Raw genomic sequence first — 22,564 nt, 5'->3', positions numbered from 1 at the left:
AGTGAGCAAATAAATTCTAACATCATGTTGTTTTAAGATGAGTGGAGTTTATAAAAGCAATAGAAACAAAGCACTTTGCGTCCATCCGTGTTGTGATGTGCTGCTCTACTCATGTTAAAGATGTTTTCGCACCACAACTCGTGAATTTGTATCATGCCGAAAATCAAACAATCCCGTCGAAGTGGAAAATCTTTTTTCTGTTCTGCGCAATGCATCCTGGGATATGTTGGATTTTCTAGTGAGCGTTGTTTTTCATTCCCTTTCAAGATGCATTGTGGGATACATTACGAGCGGTATAGTCGCTACACATCGGAACGACACGACAAAATGGCAAACTCACGATACTGTATGGGGAACATCGTGGTGGATAGGGTTTGATTGCTTACAGATATTGTGCGTGTCTTTTTGTGTTATCGATTCAGAATGCGCCTTGTGCTTTATCATATCTTCTCGTTTTGCCAGGTGTGTCGCGAGGTTTGTCATCAGCGGTTCGCTGGCAGAGAGGGGGCCTCCGCGGAGCTGGGCTGCAGTCTCGCTCCAGAATCGAAGGGCGCCGCCAGCCCGAACCTCTTCCCGTTGCACGTGGTGGAGTGGGTGCGGCTCGGTTACAGCGTTCCTATCCTCATCAAATTCGGAGTGTACGCTCCTCGAGTTCATCCCAACTACAAGGGTAAGATCTTTTTATCTCGTGTTAAATCTTTTTCTCATTCACTAAACAAAGGACATTTTACCGTCATAAATGTTGTCCCCGAACGGGAACTTTGAAACTTTGGAAATTGGCCATGAGGCCTTTCGTCAGTCGTTTTGAGTTTTATTTTGCACACGTTCAAACAGTGAGAATTGAAGCAGGTATTCAGTCTGTGGATTTCCTGTCTGAGCACAAGCGGTGGGAAAAGGGGCGAGGATGCTTATGTTTAAATGGAGGCAATGAAAGGGGGTGGGGCAGCTCTGCAAAGACCGAGGGGGAGGGTGCAAGAAGCGCTGCGCACGGTGGGATTAAGAGTGCAGGTGGGGGCTCGGCGTTTCTTTTTTTATTAGTATGCAGAGGGGTGACCCAGTAAGAGATCGCGAGTGGAGGAGGAAGGATGAAGCATGGCGGATAATGGGAGTTTTCTTGCTGGAGCCCTATAATCCCGTCATTGTCTGCGCCTAAACAAAAGACAAAGAGGGGTATCACAACCTCCCTTCGCTTTGGAAAAACCAACAGGAGCACTAGGACACCCAACATCGCATCCTGTCCCAAATAGGTCATGGAAATGCGCTCGGACGCTCACGCACTGTACATGTGCGCTGCGTTTGACCGGCAAAAAGTCGACAAGCCCCTACGGTGTCGTAACGTGCACCTTTGTGGAATTGAATGACACCACATTGATCGAGGGCAGGGACAGCCACAAACAGGCTGCTTCCACTGAGCAATTGGGCTACATGTTATGCATGTTAGGCCGTGAACGACGCTATTGTTTCTGAGCGGTCATCTGATGCTTTTGCAGCCCTGACGGAGTAAATAACATTCTCCGGGACATCCCGGTATTTTGCCGCAGCCATCCCGTGGGTGTGTTGCTATCTCCTTTGAGCTTTACCCGCGTCCGCTTCAGATCCTTCCGCCTCCCCTCCCACTGGAGGCAGACGGCGGCGTGTGAAGCGTGTCAGCGTTGCTGCTCAAATGTATCTTACCCTCAAATTACAGTGGCGGGGGTTTTACGATGACTGTTGAGTTGGTGGCAGTTTCCAGAACGTTGTCCCAACTTGTCTGAGATCGGCAACTTAAACCAGGGTGTCACTGCTACTTTGAAGTCTCAAATCCCTCAATATAACCGTAAACTTAGAATTTCCCTGCTGTTCAGAGGCGGATTTACACAAGCGGTATATTGGCAGTTTATAGCGGTACTACGGCGCCAGACTAGACTACATGGAGTTTTGTGGTCCACCTTTGGTACACTCAGTGTAGGTAAATAAAGCTGTACAAGCCTTTTAAAACTTTGTCTCACACTGCTCCGTCTCAAAGTGAAATTAAAGAGCAAGCAACATCCAGCGCGACTATTTGAAGCCATTAAATGGATGTATCAGGTATTTGAGAAGACTACAGGACGGCATCCTTCCTGTGACACCAATCGTGGTGGTCTGCTTCAAGTGAATCCGAAAGGTATTAGCATCCCTCAGCCCTCTCGCGTTTCACATCCTGCATGCCCCGCAGCGCTGAACATCAGTGAACACACAACAGAGGAAACGGCCAGATCAACTCCGACTGACACGCTTTTATAGTCTGTTTGAGGTGAATTTGTTGAAGGAAAAAAAAAAAAAAAAAAAGTGGGGGTCTGTTGGTGTCAGGCAGGTTTACTGTTGCAGCGTGAGATCAAATGGCTCCCGTGCGCTGAGGAAAATCATGGACCTGAGGCTAGGACAACAATGGGCAAGCCCCCAAGTCTCTGTAGGCCTTCATTATACTCTCAGTGGGCCCTTTGAGCATGGGAGAGGTTCCGGCATTCTCGCACGCACACGCAAACGTACGCATGCGCACACACACACATGCGTGTCCATCAGCATGGATGTCAAAAAGACATTATCACATGAAGCAAGGAAGTCCAAATATGATGATCTGTAAATAATAAAGCCATAATCTAAAATGGACGTTTTGCCCAAGTTGTACTTTGCACAATAAGTGACAGATGATTTAATACGACACAGGATGCCAATTCTGGATTTTATTATGGAAAGCAGTGTATTCATAAATGTGTTGGAGGTTATTTAGAGGATACAAGCGATCAAAGCGTGATTGAAGACCACACATTTTGTTTTCCTCGTGATGAAAAGTTCCGTTTTTTTGTTTTTTTCCCCCCCCTCAGTTAAGTAGTTTAGCCTTAGGTGTTTGAAACCAATAATCCAAATCCCGTGAGGTGAATTTAGCTGAATGTGCAGTAATTAATATTAAAGACTAAATAGTTTGTTTTTGTTGCTTAAAGTGAAAATCACAATTAGAACAACATCAGTAACGTGAAATTGACCCTCTTCATCCTACAACAACCTGTTTTTCCTGATACAACTATTCCAAAATAGTATTTGGCAAAGATGTTGTGTTTTTTTTTTTTTTTTTTGGTTTGGAGCAGCAGCCAAGTTATTCTACGCCTTTTTTTTTTCTTTTTTTTCCCCACTGATCACGTTTCAGATGACGAGCATAGGCCAGAGTCATGAAAGTTAAAATTCAAGGCTAATAAATATTCTGTGATCGTGCGTCAATGCGTCAACGCCTGAGGTGAAAGTTGGCACGTGAGGCGGGCGTGCTTAACGGCGCAGGGGTTAACGGAGCTGGACAGAGTGAGCGGGGCAGAGTTAACTGTAATCTAGATCACGACAAAGAGCTATTCAGAAGAGGCTTAAAGTGATTAGGGGGACAGGAGGATTGAAGAGGGAAATTTGGGGGAACGCGAGGGGGGGGCTGTCAAAAGCGTGGGGCCGGGTCCCAGACTTATGATTGTATTCAAATCAAAACATATCCCACAATGCACCTCTGCCCCGCTCTTTTACGCACATACGGACGGACAAAGAAAAGCAGTGCTGGTGCTATTCCAAACTAAATAATCTTTCTTCCTCTCTTGCTATAATGTATCTCACAGGATAATCTCATGGACCGCGTTTACATCTTTTAGTTAGACGGAACTCGGAATTCATCGCTCCGATATGCGAGTTCTTCTCCAGCCTGCAAACCGCACAGTGAGAATTTGAGTCTAGCTTCTTTGGCGAGATCCACACGGCACCTGTGAATAGGCCTTCCCATCATCTCCGCTTGCATGCGCTGACCTGTAGGGACAAGGGTTGGTTTTAAGGAAGCCGGTTCGGAGGGAGAGGAGCGAGAGGAAGAAGGTGTGCTCGGTCTGCCGTTCTGTCTAATAACGTTTGTCCCTTGAAGTCGAGGGCGTGAGGAATGTGTCCGTAGGGGAGTTGCGGAGCCTCTTATTGGTTGTCAGCGGATTATTGATGCGCACAATTTGAGTCACCTCTCCACAACCTCTCATTCACTTCCATGGTTGTTGTTCTTCTCGTATGATGGATGATTGTTAGTGCTTGTCGGCCCATGTAACGCAGCCTTATAGATCTGAGCCAGTTTGAGTTCAGAGTTCCAAGACTAGAACGTAAAAAAAAAAAAAAAAAAACATTTATCACTCAGTGTCAGCCTTTTGTTTGTCTCGAGGCTCCTAATTTTCCCGCTTGCATGTTCAACAAGCCCCTATCCATGCAGCCATGTTTCTACAGCAACTGAATTCAAATCTAAACGGTCTCGTCGCTATGGTAACGAGCGAGCATGCAGAGTGGGGGGCTGTACGTCCCTTTGTCGTCGATGGACAAGCGCGAGGGTTAAACGTCCAACGGAGGAGCTGCAGTCCCTCAGCGGTGAAATTTTGAAAATCAACACGCTGCCACGTGACGCTGAACCCATGAGATCAGCACTTTCTTTTTTTTTTAATTTATTTTTTATAAAAGAGCCGTTAGCCATAAGCGTATTAGTTTTGTTTTTGTGATTTTCATGTCAGTGTTTTCCTCTCAGAGTGCAAATTGCATTTCATTCCATATCCAAGTGGATAGGAAGGATCCTGCGTCGAGAAATAAGAGCAACATGCCTGAAGGTTTTCCCTCACCTGTTTTCCTGCACATTTCTTCTCTCCGTGACCCGCCCCGCTTGTTTGTTCAATGCTGACCTTGGATTCAAGGCATCAGTTTAATGGAACGTCTCGAGAGACGAGTATTGCCCGTCCAAGGCTTGACGAGTTCAGTCAATTATTAAACGTGACCATTAAGCGCAGCGACAGCCCCAGTCAGGAATGCAGGGTTAATTATAAGCCATTGTTGCCCGTCTACACTCACAGCGGGAGTTTCACCCTGTCTTGAGGCCGTGTCGAAAGTTAAATGAGTTCCGTGGCTTTCAGGCTCCGTTCCAGACGATTCTCTGTGAGGGGAAGTCAATAGTGAAGACATTATGTTCCTTTGCGCTTTGCTTGCTTCAAGGTTGGACAGCATTTTGTCATTATTTTCTCTCTTATTCAGTCTGACTGTGTTGGTGTTGATGTGCCAACCGATTAAAGTAAAGAATTGCACCTTTAGCTTGAATACCTCGCATGATAGTATAAAAAAGGAGCAAACAAACGTTACAATTAGCCTACGTACGACAACTTTCCCCCCCCCGCAAACCAGAATGACGGAATGCTGGGAACTTCCCAATATTGACTCTGTTTACCTTCAAACTGCTTTGGCCGCGGCGCGGTGTGAACAACGTGTGTGTTTTCCCCTGCCGCGCACACCCTCCTGTCGTTAAAAGGGCTGAGATTGAAGGGGTAAAAAGGAGTTCATTGAGAGACAGAATAAAAGGAAAGAAATAGAGGCGGGGGTAACCTCAGGCTGCAGTCACCAGGCAACCGACAGATCAAGTTTCAAAGCCTAGAAGGGAAGTATAAGAAGTACAGGGAAGGGGGAGAGTGGATTCTGCGTGCGCGAGAGTGTGCAGGCATGCATGCGTGCAACTGTGAGTTTGAACTGTTCCAAGATCGAGCGTCAAAATAATCCACAACCATTCTGATAATCGATTCATCATTTAGTCCAAATACTCAAAATGTCAGCCTCTGAACAGAAAATAATGTCCCATTTCCGAAGTGCTTCCTGAAAGCAGACTGATTACACTGGGTTGCAAACTATGTTTTTTCAATTGATTTCGGACATTTTTGCATCGCTGAATCCGAAAATGACATCTGTTTCTTTTGTTCAGGTCAGGTTTTTATGCCATGTAGTCAACAGTTCATTCATCAAATGTTAACAATCTTTGCCTCCTGTCAATTGAATAGTAGACATTGTTAAAAGTCAGCACCTGTAATTTGAATATTATGTCATCACTGTTTCAAATTCAGATGCACGAACCTCCATTTATTTGAACCTCTAAAACCAAACGAGCTGTACATGGAAACAAAAACATGTGGCCATCGTTCAAAAAGTTGACCCGATTGAGCAAAACCGATGTGATATTTGGATCACATCACACACATCAAAATTGTCCCAAATGAGCGACAAAATCTTTAGCAATATATTTCTTGTAGACCAGTGTTATCTTTGTGTTTCATCAAAATAGGACAATTGCAAAGATTTGCCTTTACCGAGGAAAATAATGCTCCATATTTTTCCCCATTTTCTAACGGATGTTACAGACCGTATACCCTGAACCGAATCATAATTCATTTGTTTGAGCATTTTCTGCACTGTCAATTTGAAATAATGTCCTGTTTTTGAAAGAAGGGATAGGAATTGATTCTGATTCATCGATTAATCAAAATGGACATATTAATGGGTTACTAAAGTAATTGTTAGTTGCGGCCCTATTGTTGTGTTTTCATATCATTTCAACCTTACAAATCATTACAGAATTTAATAACGGACTCAAATTTGAGATAGATCTGCTATCTCTCCTGATGCCATAAATAGTGAATTATTTGTTCTAAATATGAGCGGCACAGCTTTTTTGTTAGGGGACGCAAATGTTTTGACCGGCTGTGGCCATTGTGCAACGATGCCTGTGTCATCTCCACTGTAAGCTCCACTCGTGCATGTGCTGACTGCGGCCGTCTGGCCGCCTGAGCGCGCTGACCCCCTCCTCTCTCGGACCCCCGCAGGGCGTGTCTCTCTGACCCGCGGCGCCTCCCTGCTGGTGGAACGGCTGACCCTCGAGGACGAGGGCTGGTTCGAGTGCCGCATCCTGCTCCTGGACAGCAAAACGGACGACTTCCAGAACGGCACGTGGACCTTCCTCTCCATCACAGGTGCAGCGCGGCAGGCTTTTGCCCAAACGGGAGCCGCTCATTTGCCGGCACTTCCACTGTTGACATCAGAGGCAGCGTGAGGCTAAACCAAATTCACAGTTGTGTACAACATAAGCACAACTTGTCGCAAGAAAACATTTGCCTTTTGTGTGTCCTGAAGGTTGTTTTTTTTTGTTCAGTGTTCAAATTGGAGAGCTGAAAATACTGGTCACTTATCCTTGTACAATTGTGCCACACAGCACGTGAAGTTATTGAATGTGAGAAGCAGACTCCATCAATGAAAGGCCTCCATGTGGGGCATCAGGTTGCAGATATCCACAGGACACTCTTCATTCTTGTACATAACAGTGGTGCATTCGTGCACATATTGTATTTCATTTGAATACATGCCACAAAAGAATTGGTGACGTAATCCCAATACGAAAAGAATCTTGTGTTTCGATTATGTTGCATTTATTTTGACCTTAGATGGTCCAAGGGACGCAAAGAGCAGAAAGACAATATGTAACAATATGTTTTTCTTATCGAACAACTTCCACCGGATCTCTACTGTATGAGGGCCAGAACCACGACTACCTTTCTATGTAACCAAATATAAATATGTTTTGTTTCAGCTCCGCCGGTGTTTATCAAGACGCCACCAAGTTTTGTGGAGGTTCTGCTCGGAGACTCGCTGACGCTCAGCTGTGGCGCTCAGGGCAACCCGCGCCCGACCGTCGTGTGGCACAAGGATGAGACCCCGATTGACAAACGTGAAAAAATCAAAGTGAGGCAGCTGACTGTATTGCATTCATACATTTTCATTCAAACTCGAAAGTTGAAACCTTGCGATTCCATTGCAGCAAATTGCTTTGACGAGTCCTCAATAATCGTCTTGTCCGCCAACTTTTCTCCCTTCCTTTTATCCTCGGGCGCTTTCTTTCTTTCTTTCTCAGGTGCTCAACGGTACCTTGTCTTTGGCCTCAGCCACAAGGAGCGTTTCCGGAGTGTATAAATGTCACGTTTCCAATTCGGAGGGCAACCTGACGCACACGACGCAGCTGCAGGTCAAAGGTGAGTGTTGCAAACGGAAAGGGACAAAGGTGTTCTTGTCCGTTAAACACGTGCTGAGATTTGCCAGCGAAACCAGGTTTGAAGCATTTGGAAATGCAGTACCGTAATCCACCCTAAACGGAAAATTTGATTTTAATCAGTGGCCCGTAGTGCCACCTTCTGTCCATTTCCCCGTATTACAACAATAAGGGACATAATCCGTACAGGTGTGCACTGCACTTGCAACATCGGCTGCTGTTTGACGTTTTCTTGCGCTTTGTCAATGAAGGTCCCCCAATCATCATCATCTCGCCAGAGGACACAACTCTCAATATGTCTCAGGATGCCCTTCTGCAGTGCCAGGCTGACTCTTACCCTTCCAACCTCACATATGAGTGGATCAAACAAGGGCAGAATGTTTACCATATCGAGTGAGTCTTATCATCCCTAGTAGCATGATTTATCTTGCCAATTATTACATTTCGATGTATCTTATGTCTTACAAGATCAAAAACACAACGATTCCTTCATCTGATTCCATAGAGAAGCAAAAGATATATATGATTACTGTCATACATACTCGTACGCTGCAAAGCTTTGATAATACAATTCATTACAGATTCAAATTCAAATGATGTTCTTTCTGATCACAAAAAAATGTATAAACGGACTTTGTTTGTGTTGTCTTAGGTCGCTAAAGTCCAGAGTGAAGGTTTTGGTGGACGGAACCCTTTTGATCCCTAATCTAATCCCAGAAGATGCCGGAAACTACACTTGTATCCCAACGAACGGGATACTGACTCCGCCCTCGGCCTCAGCACATCTCAAAGTGAAACGTAAGAATTCATCTGTGTGAAAAACTAGTCCTCGTTTAGTGCCATAAATCTGTTATTTTGGTTGCAAATTCCCGACTGTATGGTAGACCCTGCTCGAGTCGTACGAATGCCCAGGGAAACCTACTTGCCCTCTGGCATGGAGGGCGTCATCATGTGCCCTGTCCAGGCGGACCCCCCTGTGCTCTATGTGAACTGGACCAAAGATGGGAACGAGTTAAATCTCGACAATGTAAGTTGTGAGATATGTTACACTACTGTCTCTCTTGTTACGCGTGTGTCACATCAGAAGTAGAGAGATTATTTTGACATCTGCGACTTATCTAGCTCCCAGGGTGGATGGTGAACTCGGAGGGCTCGGTTTTCATAGCGACAGCAAATGACAACGCCGTGGGCATGTACAGCTGCACTGCATATAACAGCTACGGCACCATGGGTCAGTCTGAGCCCACCCAGGTCATTCTGCAGGTACGCAAGGCTTCTCCCACTGCGTTTCTTTTGCTTTTCTGCGCTTTTCCCCGCACATTGCGCAATGTGACAAAGGCTGTGTCTCTGTTCCAGGATCCGCCCGCATTCCAAGTGCCTCCTCGGCCTGAGTACCTTCAGGAGGTGGGCAGAGAGTTGGTCATCCCCTGTGAAGCTCGTGGAGATCCCGTGCCGAACATAACATGGAGCAAGGTGCACATTTTTTGCTCATGAACATATAAGATTTGTACAAATGTGTCTGTTTTTTTGTTGTTGTTTTTTTAACGGATTATGTCTCCCCTACCAGATTGGCTCTATTCCCCGTTCTCAATACTTTGTGTTGGCTAATGGTTCCCTCCTGCTGCAGCCTCTCAGTAAAGACCACCACGGGGGCTGGGAATGCTTGGCCTCAAACCGTGTCGCAACTGCCAGCGCAGGCACTGTCGTCATGGTGCTGGGTAAGTGGGTCCGCGTCAAAATAAGCGTTTGAAACCGACGTAATGGGGGATTAATCAGCATGTATTTCTGTGTCTTTTCACATATGTTAAACTGGTTCTGTATGTTTCTCAGGTACCAGTCCTCACGCAGTTTCTTCAGTATCTGTAAACACGGAGATCAACCAAGCGAATGTGTCCTGGGTGCCTGGGTTCGATGGCGGTTACACCCAGAAGTACACCGTGTGGTAAACGGCGCACGACATGGATGTTGTACTTTTCATCTCGCGACGCGGGAGTCCAGTGACTAATATTTCTCTTCCTTTGAAATCAGGGTCAAGCAGGCGTCAAGAGGTAAACACGAATGGGCATCTTTACCTGTGCCCACATCCAAGAACTACCTGTTGGTCACCAGTCTTCTGGCTGCGACCAGTTATCAGCTCAGTGTCCTACCTCAGAATAAACTCGGCTCTGGACCCTTCAGTCAAATTGTCACTGTAAGAACCCGAGGTTTGTGAATATTTTTGCAGCCTGCCATTTTTAGCCACTTTTGTAGCGGCATGGGCGTAAATCTTGCGTTCTCTTCCTAGCTGTGCCGACCGAAGCCCCGACTGTCGTCGCCACTCTGCTCACACTGGAACCGCCCACCATCTTGTCCGCTAACCGGACCAGACAAGGTGTTCTCCTCCAGTGGTCACCGCCTGTGGATCCATCCTCTCCGCTGACAAGTTTTGTGCTGCAAGCTCGTCGGAATCAGGGCCAGTGGCTCGTCCTTAGCAGCAACATCAGTGCCAATGAGAGTGAAGTCCTTGTACAGGGACTGCTTCGCGTAAGGCGTATTTCTTAGTATCTGCCGGCACAGATGCTTTTTGATTTCATGTCTTAATATCGTAGTTATTTCCAAATGGCATTGTTGATGCTAAAGTTGCTTAAGATGACTTCATCAAATCTTCTTGTCTCTCAGGACTCTCGTTACGATCTGCGGCTGATGTCCCACAGCAATCAAGTGCGCAGTGAACCGAGTGATTTTGTCAGTATATCTACTGCAGGTACAGTCAATTACAGAAGTTAAAGTTTGCATATTATTGCAAAATCCAAATGAAAACTTGACGAACTGAGATCCGACTGATCGGGCGACAGGGATGGAGGTTTACCCGCTGAGCCCGGGTTTCTTGGAGCTCGCCCCTGGGCCTCTGCTGGCGGGTGTGGTCGGAGGAGTGTGCTTCCTTTTCATGGCCATTGTGCTCTCATTAGCAACAGCTTGCTACATGAGAAACTGGAGAGAGCGTCGGCGCAGGAAGAGACAACAAGGTGAAGCAGGATTGACAAATCTAGGCGCAAAACAGTATATAAGCTCTTTAATTGGACAACTTTTTTTGATGATGTTGTTCTTGTCATAGATGTTCCATCTGCTTTCCAGAAGAGTCCATCCATAGAGTAAGTGTCCCAATTGATTTCATGTGTAATTATTAAATATTATCATACGGCTGACAGAAAGAAAACTGCAAATACGTTTAAATTGTTGTGTCTCATGTCGTCAATATGTTTGTTTTAATTCTTTCCTGCATAGTTCGTACGTTCCATTTCCAAAGTGTTCGTCATGATCATTTTATATTCTGTCTGTGTTTTTCCCCTCAGTGCTCGCTCTCCTCCCCGCAGCCCAGACAGTGTCTTGAAGCTGAAGCTGTGTCCTCCTATTCCCTTCTTCCCTAGCTCCTCCTCACAGTATGACCGCTCCTCCTTCGATAAAGGCAGTCGAGGAGAATATCAAGACCAGCGCAAGCAACTTTTGGCTAACTCATCTCCACCACCGCATTACACGCTCTTCGAGAGCCACTTGGGGTCCCAGGCTCCCTCTCCAACATCTTTGGAGTCCATTCACAGAGGCCCAGATGGACGTTTCATCATCCAACCTCTGATAGAGAGTTCCAGCCCCTCCAACAAGAAAAATTTGAAGGACATCTTGCAGAGTAATGGTGGCGCAAGTGGCTCAGGAAGCAACCGGACATCGTTTCGGGACTCCCCAAAATCAAGTATCTTAAGTTCCGACAAGGACGAGAAGAAGGATTCGCCACTTAGCGTGGATGTCCTGGAGCTGAGTAGGCCTTCCTCCTCTCCTGGAAGAGTGCGGGCCATTGCTCGGAATTTCTCCCGTCATGGCTGCTTTTACTCTGATGAGGAACATGGCTCGGAGAACCTCCTGGAAAGAGCGAGCTTCTATTCAGACACCAGTGAGAAAAAAAACTGCGATTCTCTGAAAAGGCATCGCATGCCAGCCCGCACTGAAGACCTTTTCCCCATTTTGTCAAGGAGAACCTACATTTTGGATCGAGACGCTGACCGACCACAGTCCTTAGGCTATCAACCCATGGCCAGTCAGCTTACTGATAATAGCACACTAATCACACTACTTGATAGTGAACTGGAGAGCGACAGCGTCAAAAAGTGCATCCAACTGGCCAAGGAGAGGGAGCAAATGGAGCGTGAGCTCGCACGCTATACAACCAATAACAGAAACCAAGATGATGGGAAAGAAGGCCCTCAGTGTAGCATAGCCCAGTCAGATGAAGAGCCCGTATGGAAACTACAAGATGTTACGCTCCGTCAAAAACACAAGCCCTCAGGCCACACGAGTCGGCTTGCAGACTATCGACGGGCGTGCTACTTTGGGAGCACGAGTAGTCCCACGGACAGAGTTCCTACTTCTCACATTGAGTGGGACATTAGCCCCGTTACAGCCATAACGAAACTTGTTCCAGCAAAGAGCCAGTGGGAGATCACGTTGGCAGTATTACAGCAGTTACAGCGTTCTCATTCGGGTGCAGAAACTGCAGAGGACTCTCTTGCTCTTGATTCGTCACATTCTCAGGTGACTCAGAACACCTCCCTTCCAATGCCTTCATCAGATGTGACATTTGAAAACCCCACCGTTCCATGTTTAGCGACATCGGCCAGAGCCAAGTCATTGAGTCCTCAGAGAGATTCGGATATGTGTAGTAAGTCCGTGACACACGGGCTAAGGGAAACCAGTGTTGGAGGTGCACCCTCTCGGTCCAGGAATTCATATGCTTATGGCAGTCGGAATTGGGATTCAGCTTCTCGAAGTCCTTTGGTCTACAGTAAGCGTTCTGAAAGTCCAGCTTTTACTGTTTCAACATCATACGCAGCCACAAGGGATCCCAGTCCTTCAGGTATCTCTACCTTACCCTATGAGCCTCAAGTTCAGTCAAATCCCAGAGACAGTGGGCATAAAGGCTGCGATGAGCACCAAAGCTTTGAATCAGAAAGAGAAGGTGTCCGAGCACGCTCCAGGAGGAGTGAAAAATGTCTTTTCTCTGATAGTCCCAGCCCTATGTCAACATTGACTCTTATAGAAGAAGCTGAAAGTCAACGATCCCAATTTTCTAGCCCCAGGATGTCAGGGCCATTCAAGACCAAGCCAGCTGCATCTCCTCCTAAAATGTCCTCAGTGCAGACAAGTGCGATTCTGGAATACCTGAGCCTCCCAGGTTTTATTGAGATGAGTGTAGATGAACCTGTGGAAGAACCTGAGCTTACAGACTCTACTGGACAATGTGTGGACCAAAAATCTGGAGACTCCATAGTGGTTAAACCTGATGTAGTCCCTAAAAACTGGGAGGTTCATGTCCAGGAATTTGCAGAAACTGAATCAACTAAAATGAAGGGTTGCTTTGAACCATCACTTTTGCCAGAAAAACATGGCTGTCAGCCTCAGGTTGAAGCAAGGGAGCCTCTTCTTCGAGTAAGGTTTCCGGACGACATAAGACCACTATCGGCGGCTCCAGCAAAAACAAGCAAACAACTATACAATGAAAAAACACAGATTCGGGCTGAGACTAAAAGCACTGAGTCAAGACTGGGTTCCAGACCAGCTCATACTTTGCTCAGTGCCGCAAAAGGCATGGTAGATATCGTGTCAAAACATTCTCCCAGCTTTGTGGACAGTAGTGAGCCTTTATCAGAGCAAACCCAAAGACAAAGTTCTCAGGGCAACAGGACCAATAACATTGCATCGCGAATAAGTCAAGCCCCGGTGCCATTTCTGAAGAAATCCTTAAGCGTCGGCCCTTGTAGAGCACGCTCAGGTACGGGACCACCCCGACCGTTCCTTAAGAAATCTATCAGTTTTGGTTCCCCGAGATGGGAGCACTTTGAGAGCCCGAGGACATACATCTCGGAGAAATGTTACTGGGATGAGTTCCCGAAGCCGGAAGTCAGGGTGAAGTCTTACAGTTTAGGTCGCACTCCATCTTCCTTTCTCAGGCCAGGTCCTTCCTGGAGAGAGTACGTCCCCCTCAGGCGTCCCACCATGGGGAGCTTAGAGAGACCCCCATGTGCACAAAGATCCAGTCCTTCCTACTTCACCCCTTCCATGTACCCACCCAGAGAAAGCTCAGTGTCTCCAATGTCAGAACACTGCGAGCCACGAAGGCAGGCGACTGTTTTCCCTGATCCCTCAAGGTGGTCGCCCTCCTATCCAGATACACTGAGGTCTGCTCAGTACAAGTATTTCCCCATGTCCACCTCCATCCCAGTCCCCAGTCATCACCCTTGGCCAGGACCCAGACCAGAGAACGCGAGGCTGATGGACCCCAGAACGGGGCCGCCGAGGTCCTACCTTCCCAGAGGTATTAGCTGGCCCTCACCCTACTGCGTGCCTTTCCCTCAGAGGGAAGGGGAAGCTTGCAGACAGGCAGAGCGGACGATGAGGAGGGCGGGCGAGACCGAGCCTCGGGAGGTCCGAGAAGGCGGCAGGGCCAGCTATGCCAGTCAGAGCAGCGGGCGGGGCAGTGCCGGCTTCTTCCGCCAGTCACTGTCCATCACTCCCACACTGCTCAGCTCCCCCGAAACCACCGAGGAGAGTCAGCGGCACAGAGCTGAGCTGGACCCACCTGAGAGGAGATCGAAAAGGTGAAACGTTACCTCACGCGGAAAAAGACGACAGACGGAACGTGGAGGGATTGATTCTTGTTGCCAAAATGACACTGTTTTCATCTCACTTCCTGTGTATTGCTGTTGTATCATTCTGACGCTTTGCTTTTGTGTATTCCAGTAGAAGGAACACATCAGTAGATGAGAGTTATGAGTGGGATTCTGCTGACGCATGTGTGGACTCTGAAGTCCTGGAGGCCTTGAGGTTTGATCAGTCACAAGCGGATTTTCAGACAAGCGCAGGGAGGCTTGCGTGTGGTCAACCTGCTGGCCTCCAGGACCAAAGAAACAAAGGTGATGTCAGTTTCTTGATCTTGTTGCATGTGCCAATGCGAGTGGCGTTAAATGTGACGGTGCCGCATGTGCTTGCTTTCCCCTTACGTGCTGTGATTATCGTGAGCTTTTTCCCATAACCTCCACCCATGCATTACCTGTCCCCCATGCCCTCCCCCAGGCCCGTCTCCCCCAGCCTGCCCAACTGTTTCCGACCCACCTTGCAGCCAGTACCGCCAATCCCTTAGCGAGGCACGTTTCAACGCTCTCCGGCAGGAGTACCGAGAGTACAGGCGGGCTCAGAAGTCCATCCGTTCCCACGAGCCCTACCCCGCCCCTGGACACGATTCGGACTCTGACACCAACTCAGCGCTGCTCTAGAAGCACAACTCGGTCCGTCACTCTCTGGCTGCTCTCTCTGCCTCGATTTCCCTTCATTGCTCCTGCATGTCACTCACACCTTTTTATGTTCAGCAGACTCGTGCTTGCATGCAAATTGCGTAAGAAAAAAGTAACATTGTTCAGAGCAAGACTTCAATGCTGCGATGCTCTTTGTTTCCACAGGTGCGCCTGACAAAGACAGCGAGTAGCAGACACCAGCGGTCTGAACAGTCTCACTTGACACGTGGAAAAACCTCAAGACAAAAGCTTCAATCGTCTGTTCGAGCCGACTTAAAAAAAAAAAAAAAAAAAAATAAATACAATACTGGACTGGAAAGCGATTTGTCCACAGTTGTCATCTGATGGTATTATCTTGTTTTTGTTTCTGCTGAGAAGGGATTATTTAATTTCATAAACGCTCGGGCAACTGCGTTGGGGTTTTGTTGACAATCAGACACAGACAAAAAACTGCTTTAGTGTAACCAGCAGCTCACGAAACAATGAAGGTGTTATTTCAGGTTAAGATTTTTTTTTTTTTTCCAACTAGAAAAAAAAAAAGAACGCTTATGACAATTATTTTGTTCCGAAACGGAAATGTGTTTCATCCTACCCTCTCCCCTACTACTGACATTCTTGTACTCAAATCTAATATAATTAAAGTTCTTCTTAACCTTTAGTTCAAGCACCTCAGGGCATTTGGTGACGTTAATTGTTCTTCTAAGTCAAGACAATTGAGTTTTATTGGCCCCCTTTCGCTCCCATTTCATCTCTCGGCATGTTTATTATCTGTTGAGATGTGCAAATCTCGCATTCTTGTCAGAATTCAACTGGAATGTATTTATAGTTGAATGACACTTGGTAACCCAGGAAAATGTTGTTTGCCTTTTTCTGCTCTGAGCTTTGCTCACATGTTTTTTGAAGTGAGTTCTAATATGCAAACATGTTTACAATTCACTGATGTGAAGACAGCACTGTGAATGATTCAGTCTTTTATAAACTCTGTTCCCATGGTTTTTTGTTTTTGTTTTGTTGTCGTTGTTGTTCCTTACAGAGAAATGGCAAAAGCTGGTTTGGTCACATGGAAAGCTTTGACATTGTAACATCGTTTCAGAATTGTTACTACTAAAATAACCCCAAATGAGAATCTACATCTGCAGTGATGACTTTGGAGGTTTTGTTCAAAAGTTCTATATATTGTTTTGTTGCTTTTATATGTTTGTAATGAATAAATTGCTTTATTTGAAAAAAAAAAGAGCTTGTAGATCTTCAGTCATTATTGATTTCATACTTTTATTTTGTTATGTCATACAAAAAGCAGGGTCCCTAAGGAAGTGTGGAAAGTATGGAGAATGGAAACTTGTATGGAAAAGTATTCATTTTAACTGTTACGACAGCTCTAGTTTATAAAACAAAAAAAGATGAATGTCTAAAAATATATATCTTGATCCTCATTTTCTTTTTGAGACTCTTGGAAGTGCAGCGACAATGTTTATGTGAGAGCACACAGTATTAAGCAATGGTCTAGGGGAATGCTCGATTCTGATTGGCTCACTTCGAATGTCTCAAAAGTAGTTAATGACAAAACATCATTCCATTGTTGCAAATGAATGTGCAGCGCCCAGCTTATACGAGCAAACACAACAACCTGACAACAGTCAGACTCTCTGAGAAGAAAACATGAAGTACAATGAAGACAGAAATTAGCTAATTTAAAACAATAGTGAGTGATTTCATCATTTTGTTGATTTGGGGATTCCAACAGCTTTGTTGAGATGCTGCTGAGGAAAAAATGAACACACACAAGCGACACAGAGAAAACTCCGTAAAATTGAAATCAACTTGCAGACCACAAGGAGGAAAACAACAAAATAGGCGATTAAAATGACGAGACAAAAAAAAAAAAACGGACAAATACAAAGCCAACACTTCGCCGGTGATGTTGGAATGAAACCCTGCGACGATTTGATGCCGTCGTCCAGGCCACAAAGACGACAGAGAGAACGATGCAGGCCTAAGAGCCGGCATCGACTGGCACATAGAAATAACATTCACAATAGAAGTGGAATTAACAGGGTAGGGTTTCAAAATAGGGTGTCAAGAGAGTTTTAGGGTTTCAAAATGAGGTCGGGATTTCAAAGTAGGGTTTCAAAACAAGGTTAGGGTTTCAAAGTAGGGTTTGAAAATGAGGTTAGTGTTTCAAATTTGGGTTTGAAAATTGGATTATGGTTTCAAAGTAGGGTTTGCAAACAAGGTTAGGGTTTCAAAACAGGGTTAGGGTTTCAAATTACGGTTCCAAAAAAGGGTTGGGGTTTCAAATTAGGGTTTCAAAACAAGGTTAAGGTTTCAAAGTAGGGTGTGAAAATGGGGTTCGGGTTTCAAATTAGGATTTGAAATGGGGTTGAGATTTCAGAATAGGGTTTAAAAACGGGGTTAGGGTTTCAAATTGGAGTTTCAAAACAGGGTTAGGGTTTCAAATTACGGTTCCAAAAAAGGGTTGGGGTTTCAAATTAGGGTTTCAAAACAAGGTTAAGGTTTCAAAGTAGGGTGTGAAAATGGGGTTCGGGTTTCAAATTAGGGTTTGAAATGGGGTTGGGATTTCAGAATAGGGTTTAAAAACGGGGTTAGGGTTTCAAATTGCAGTTTCAAAACAGGGTTTCAAAACAGGGTTAGGGTTTCAAATTACGGTTCCAAAAAAGGGTTGGGGTTTCAAAACAAGGTTAGGGTTTCAAAGTAGGGTGTGAAAATGGGGTTCGGGTTTCAAATTAGGGTTTGAAACGGGGTTGGGATTTCAGAATAGGGTTTAAAAACGGGGTTAGGGTTTCAAATTGGAGTTTCAAAACAGGGTTAGGTTTTCAAAGTAGGGTGATGGATTTATCTTACCCAACATTATAATGAATAGACACAAAAGGAATGAAGACGCTGGAGGGCGCATGGGAGATTGTTCAGGTTACAGCCTCTCAACACGCTCGAAACAATCTCTCCCGTCGCTCCTGCATTTATTTGAAAATAGGGAGGTTTCTAAGTTTACAAGACACAACACACTAAGGGGAGGGTTTCAAGGTGAAAACATGGCACCAACACCTGCCACGTCCCGGCCACGTCCTTCTCTCTGCTGAGTCATCTTCTTGAAGGCGAGACATCTTTCTTTCTAAAAATTCTCCATAATACTTATGCAAGCTAAGCAAATAAATGATAACTTCTACAATATATCCAACATAGGGTTTCAAAATGGGGTTGGGGTTTCAAATTCGGTTTTTAAAATGGGGGTAGGGTTTCAAAGTAGGGTTTGCAAACAAGGTTAAGGTTTGAAATTTGGGTTTCGAAACAGGATAAGGGTTTCAAATTGGGGTTTCAAAACAAGGTTAGGGTTTCAAGTTAGGGTTTGACAATGGGGTTAGGGTTTCAAAATGAGGTTGGGATTTCAAAGTAGGGTTTCGAAATGGGTTTAGGGTTTCAAAGTAGGGTTTGAAAATGGGGTTAGTTTCAAAGTAGGTTTCGAAAATGGGGTTAGAGTTTCAAATTAGGGTTTCATATTATAGTTTCAAAACGGGATTAGGCTTTCAAAAAGGGTTAGGGTTTCAAATTATGGTTTGAAGAAGAATCAGAAGGATGCCCGTGTATTTATTTCATTTTAATTTGAGTCCAGAGCGTGACGTCACCACATTAACTGCATCTTCTGAGAAGACTGATGTGAACGTTTCACCTTTCCCTGCCGGCCAGCTGTTTAGCCCGTTATGAACCTTTTATTCACTCTGTGCTACGATGTAATGTGTTATGTAAATCATGTAATGTAACTACATAACATGGTACAATTTGTTGTATTTTCTTTTTGCCTTGTTTCCGGCTTTTAAAAAAAAAAGTGAATAAAATACTATCTTTGTACAACATTGTGGTTTGATGAAAATGGATGTAGTGCTCATCTTAAAAATTTGCCAACTCTGAAATGGTGAAATACATTTTTGTGAAATGTCTTAATTTAAAACCACAACTTGGTTATTCCAAATCTGGTGTCGCTGTGTATAAAATCAAAATAATAAAAAAAAAAAAACCTCGTGTTCAGGGTCCAAATAGTTTTGGACATATGTGCAATGTGGCAATAAAGTCAATTTGTAGTTGGAAATGTCAAAACACAAAAGAAAAGTAGTTCCGTTGAAGTTTGAGTTATTTTTTTAATGTATAAACAATATTTACATAGTGACGAACACATGACCTGAAAACCAGGAATACAAAGCAGGAACTTTGTGAAACAGAAAAGCACACAACCAACTTGGCTCACCCAACTAATCACAATTTCAAGACGCTTTTAAGATTAGCACGCAAAAGATCTCACATGAAGCGAAACACTACTGGCTCACACAGTACAAATAAAGTTGTATTGAAACCAATGGAATACAAAGGACAACAACTCATTGCAGTGAGGCTTCTGTTGAGTGTGAATCGTACTTTAATAGCAAAACGGTTTCCTTCACCTCCATCCGTGGCGGTGAGTCAAAGCATAGAAAACATGTTCTCTCTCGTAAGCACAGAACGTGATCACGCAAGACTAAACCAGCGACAGAGAAGCAAAAGCGAGACATCTAACTAATCAATAAATAAGGGCTGTTTGTTATTTTGTATAAAATACCTCAAGTGGTTTTCTGTACTTTTGTTGCGTTCCTTTTGTTAAAACATGGGACAAAAGAATGCTCAAAGCACGCTAGGAGCCAATCAACCGGCGGTCGACAGCCTGCTTGGATAATAGTGAAAGAAAATCAGTATTGATCAGGCTGCACCATCAGTGACTTCATCAGCCATGTTGAGCACTCTGCTTTAGATGAAGAAACAAGCCCGACGAGCCATTTACATGCAAATATACGTCATCTGTGAAAGTCACAACCATTTCTTAGCGCTCATGCACCCAAGCGCTTGTCAGTCATGGAGCGTGCGCACTGGCTGCACATGCCGTGTTCAACTATAGAAGTATTTGCAAAGCCGACTGCGAGCACGTCGCCTCCTCAAGCGAACGCCACCGCCGCTTGTCAGGGCGTGTACGCGGGCGGAGGCTGAAACTGGTTGCCAATGTCATAGTCGGCGGGAAACGTCTCGCTGCTGTCCTCCATCTCGGAGAGCAGTTCTAAAGCCTGCTCCTCCTCCTCGGTGGGGTAGTGGCGCAGCAAGTTGGCGGCCGTGGCGAGGATGGAGGCCCCGCCCGCCCCCGCCACCAGGTAGAAGCTGATGGCGAAGGCGACGTACACGAGGGAGCCGTGGTTTTTTTTGTGTTGCTGCTGCAGTGACAAGATGAGCTCGGAGGCCCAGTAGCAGAAGCCGACGACGGTGGCACACTGCAGCACTGTGAGGGAGGAACGCATCCAACGCGGTTAGGGAAATGACACGCATGTAAACAAATCATTTCCAAAAGTGAGGTTAGAGGATACACCGATACTAGAAAAGGATCGCAATCTCGCAGTCAAAACTTAAACAAAAGCACGTTTCGAGCGTCAATACTTTAAGACCTGAACGCGAAAGAGCCAGTAGTGTCTGTAACCACAGTGCTCCTATACGAGAGACAAAGAAATGGCCACAACCTCTAGCGGTGGAGAGAGAAGCGCAGAGTCGAGATATGGAAACAATTTTTGCTTACATAGCCGTCAGTCCGGGAAAGCAAATCGATACTACAAAGCCACTCAGAGCACAGGCGGAAACACCTCCAATATGGCCAAAAAGCACCATCGTCAAGCATACTCAATTCAAGAAATCAAATGCAAACAGATATAAGAATACTACATACTATCTAAAACTTCTAATTATTCAAAAATAAATCAAATAGTTAATGTGTAAATTCTCAGTTTAAAGAGCTTGTGTAAGATATACAGTAAGTATGAAAATAAATGATCCTAATTTAATAATAATCTGCTCACAACGGTACCCCAAAGGAACACTTCCCACATATGACACTTCTGAGCACGTTCCACTTTTCCGATCACGAAACTCCCCAGACAATAAGTCAAAAAGGAAAGAAAGAAATGTGTGCTCCATCTTGTGAAGCAAATTTGTTTTTTAAGCAATATCAGCAGTTGCAAGAAGAAGAAAAAAAATGGCCAATAGCTGAGGTGCATCAAGTGAGAAATTTTCAAACAACTTTCTTTAAAATCCTGCACTATCTAATATTATTAGACTTAAAAGTTTCATGTTTGCTCATCTATGAGACCACAGCTTTTACTGCTCTTTTAGTTTTTGGCCATGATATCGTTTCTTTATCGGTATCAATTTATGCAGATATCGTTTCGAAGTCAAGAATGGTAGCATCGTTCCAACACGACCCGGAAGCAGCAGGCGGTGGCAGGAAGGCTGACCTGTAAGGATGTGCGCGAAGGCATATCTCCGTGTGATCTTGAGAGCTGGGTACTTCGGTCCGAACACATCCAGGAGGAATGCAGTCAGGCTGCAAAAGATGCCCAGGAAACAGAAGGCGGCGATCACTCGCAGCAACAATATGGTCTGAGGGTTCACGCAGTATTCTGAAAGACAAAGTCAGAATTACACACACATACAAGTGCCTCCGTGCTGCGTGGAGAGGCCGAGTCCTGGTCCTCACCGTCCAGGAGCTTGGGGTCAACGCAGCCTAAGACATCCGCCACTCCGAGCTCTTGTCTGGGGCAGGTGCCTCCATGAATCCGGAGCCAGGCTGGCTCAGCCAGAGCCGTGCACAGGGCGGTTATGGAAAGGGCTCCCGGCAGAGCCGACACCAGGCTCCGCTCTGGTTGCTTGGGCAACGGGCTGCCCCCTCTCCTTCCACGGCCTCCGGGAACGGTCGAACCCGGCGGGGCATACATGCTCGTCCGCTCCTTTCGCTCTGCGGCAGTTGGTTGGTGTGCACTTAGTTTTAACGATTCCGCTCCCAAGAGCCACCTCAGCTACACTCAACGTTATCGAACGAACGTTTCGATCACCGCCGTCCCAAAATATTTCGCTTTTGACAAACGGTGAACAGAGCCGATGGCTTCAGGCCTGTTAGCAACGTTATTAGCCCACACGACTAGCTCACCGCTAACGTCGAATATCGTCGACCATTACGCAAAAACCAAGTCAATACGGAGAATGAAACTGGTTTCGTTAATCCTAATAACTGTCCTGGTTAAAAAATGATAGCGATTACGATAAAAAAAAGGAAACCAAAAAAACAAACAAAACAAAAGGAAACCGACCGTGGCTGCCTGTAGATTTATTGACTTCCTTGTTCACGACATTCTTCTTCGCCACTGCTCAACTGGCCTCTACGCACATAACGACCAATGCTGACCCCTATTGGCGAAGGTGAAAATAGCATGTGTCACTTTCTGTTGAATACCCTTGTTTTCACTTTTTTTCCCCACTTAAAAAAAACCATATAACGTGTTTTCTGAATCTTTGCTTAAGCGTT

The 22,564-nt window shown here is 45.5% G+C and overlaps 2 protein-coding genes across 2 annotated transcripts; one reads left to right on the top strand and one right to left on the bottom strand.

Annotated features, from left to right (window-relative positions):
* The first annotated feature begins 348 nt into the window (after positions 1 to 348).
* Positions 349 to 15,698, top strand: igsf9b (immunoglobulin superfamily, member 9b). Its single transcript, XM_061671100.1, has 19 exons — positions 349 to 372; positions 463 to 670; positions 6,648 to 6,794; positions 7,409 to 7,560; positions 7,730 to 7,847; positions 8,116 to 8,257; positions 8,517 to 8,662; positions 8,749 to 8,891; positions 8,987 to 9,127; positions 9,221 to 9,337; positions 9,432 to 9,582; positions 9,695 to 9,806; positions 9,893 to 10,068; positions 10,149 to 10,387; positions 10,523 to 10,607; positions 10,699 to 10,869; positions 10,959 to 10,995; positions 11,197 to 14,805; positions 15,349 to 15,698. The coding sequence occupies exons 1-18, from the start codon at positions 349 to 351 to the stop codon at positions 14,492 to 14,494; spliced, it is 5,607 nt and encodes a 1,868-aa protein (XP_061527084.1). The 3' UTR covers positions 14,495 to 14,805; positions 15,349 to 15,698.
* Positions 15,699 to 19,314: 3,616 nt separating this feature from the next.
* tmem127 (transmembrane protein 127) lies at positions 19,315 to 22,455 on the bottom strand. Its single transcript, XM_061673277.1, has 3 exons — positions 21,740 to 22,455; positions 21,498 to 21,662; positions 19,315 to 20,494 (listed from the first exon to the last, which is right to left on the bottom strand). Exons 1-3 carry the CDS (start codon positions 21,975 to 21,977, stop codon positions 20,184 to 20,186), a joined length of 714 nt encoding a protein of 237 aa, XP_061529261.1. The 5' UTR covers positions 21,978 to 22,455; the 3' UTR covers positions 19,315 to 20,183.
* Between the last annotated feature and the right edge of the window lie 109 nt (positions 22,456 to 22,564).

Source organism: Phycodurus eques, chromosome 3, assembly GCF_024500275.1.
Source record: "Phycodurus eques isolate BA_2022a chromosome 3, UOR_Pequ_1.1, whole genome shotgun sequence".
NCBI lineage: Eukaryota > Metazoa > Chordata > Actinopteri > Syngnathiformes > Syngnathidae > Phycodurus > Phycodurus eques.
Note: the sequence above shows the minus strand (reverse complement) of the source record. Positions and strands in the feature narration are given on the sequence as shown.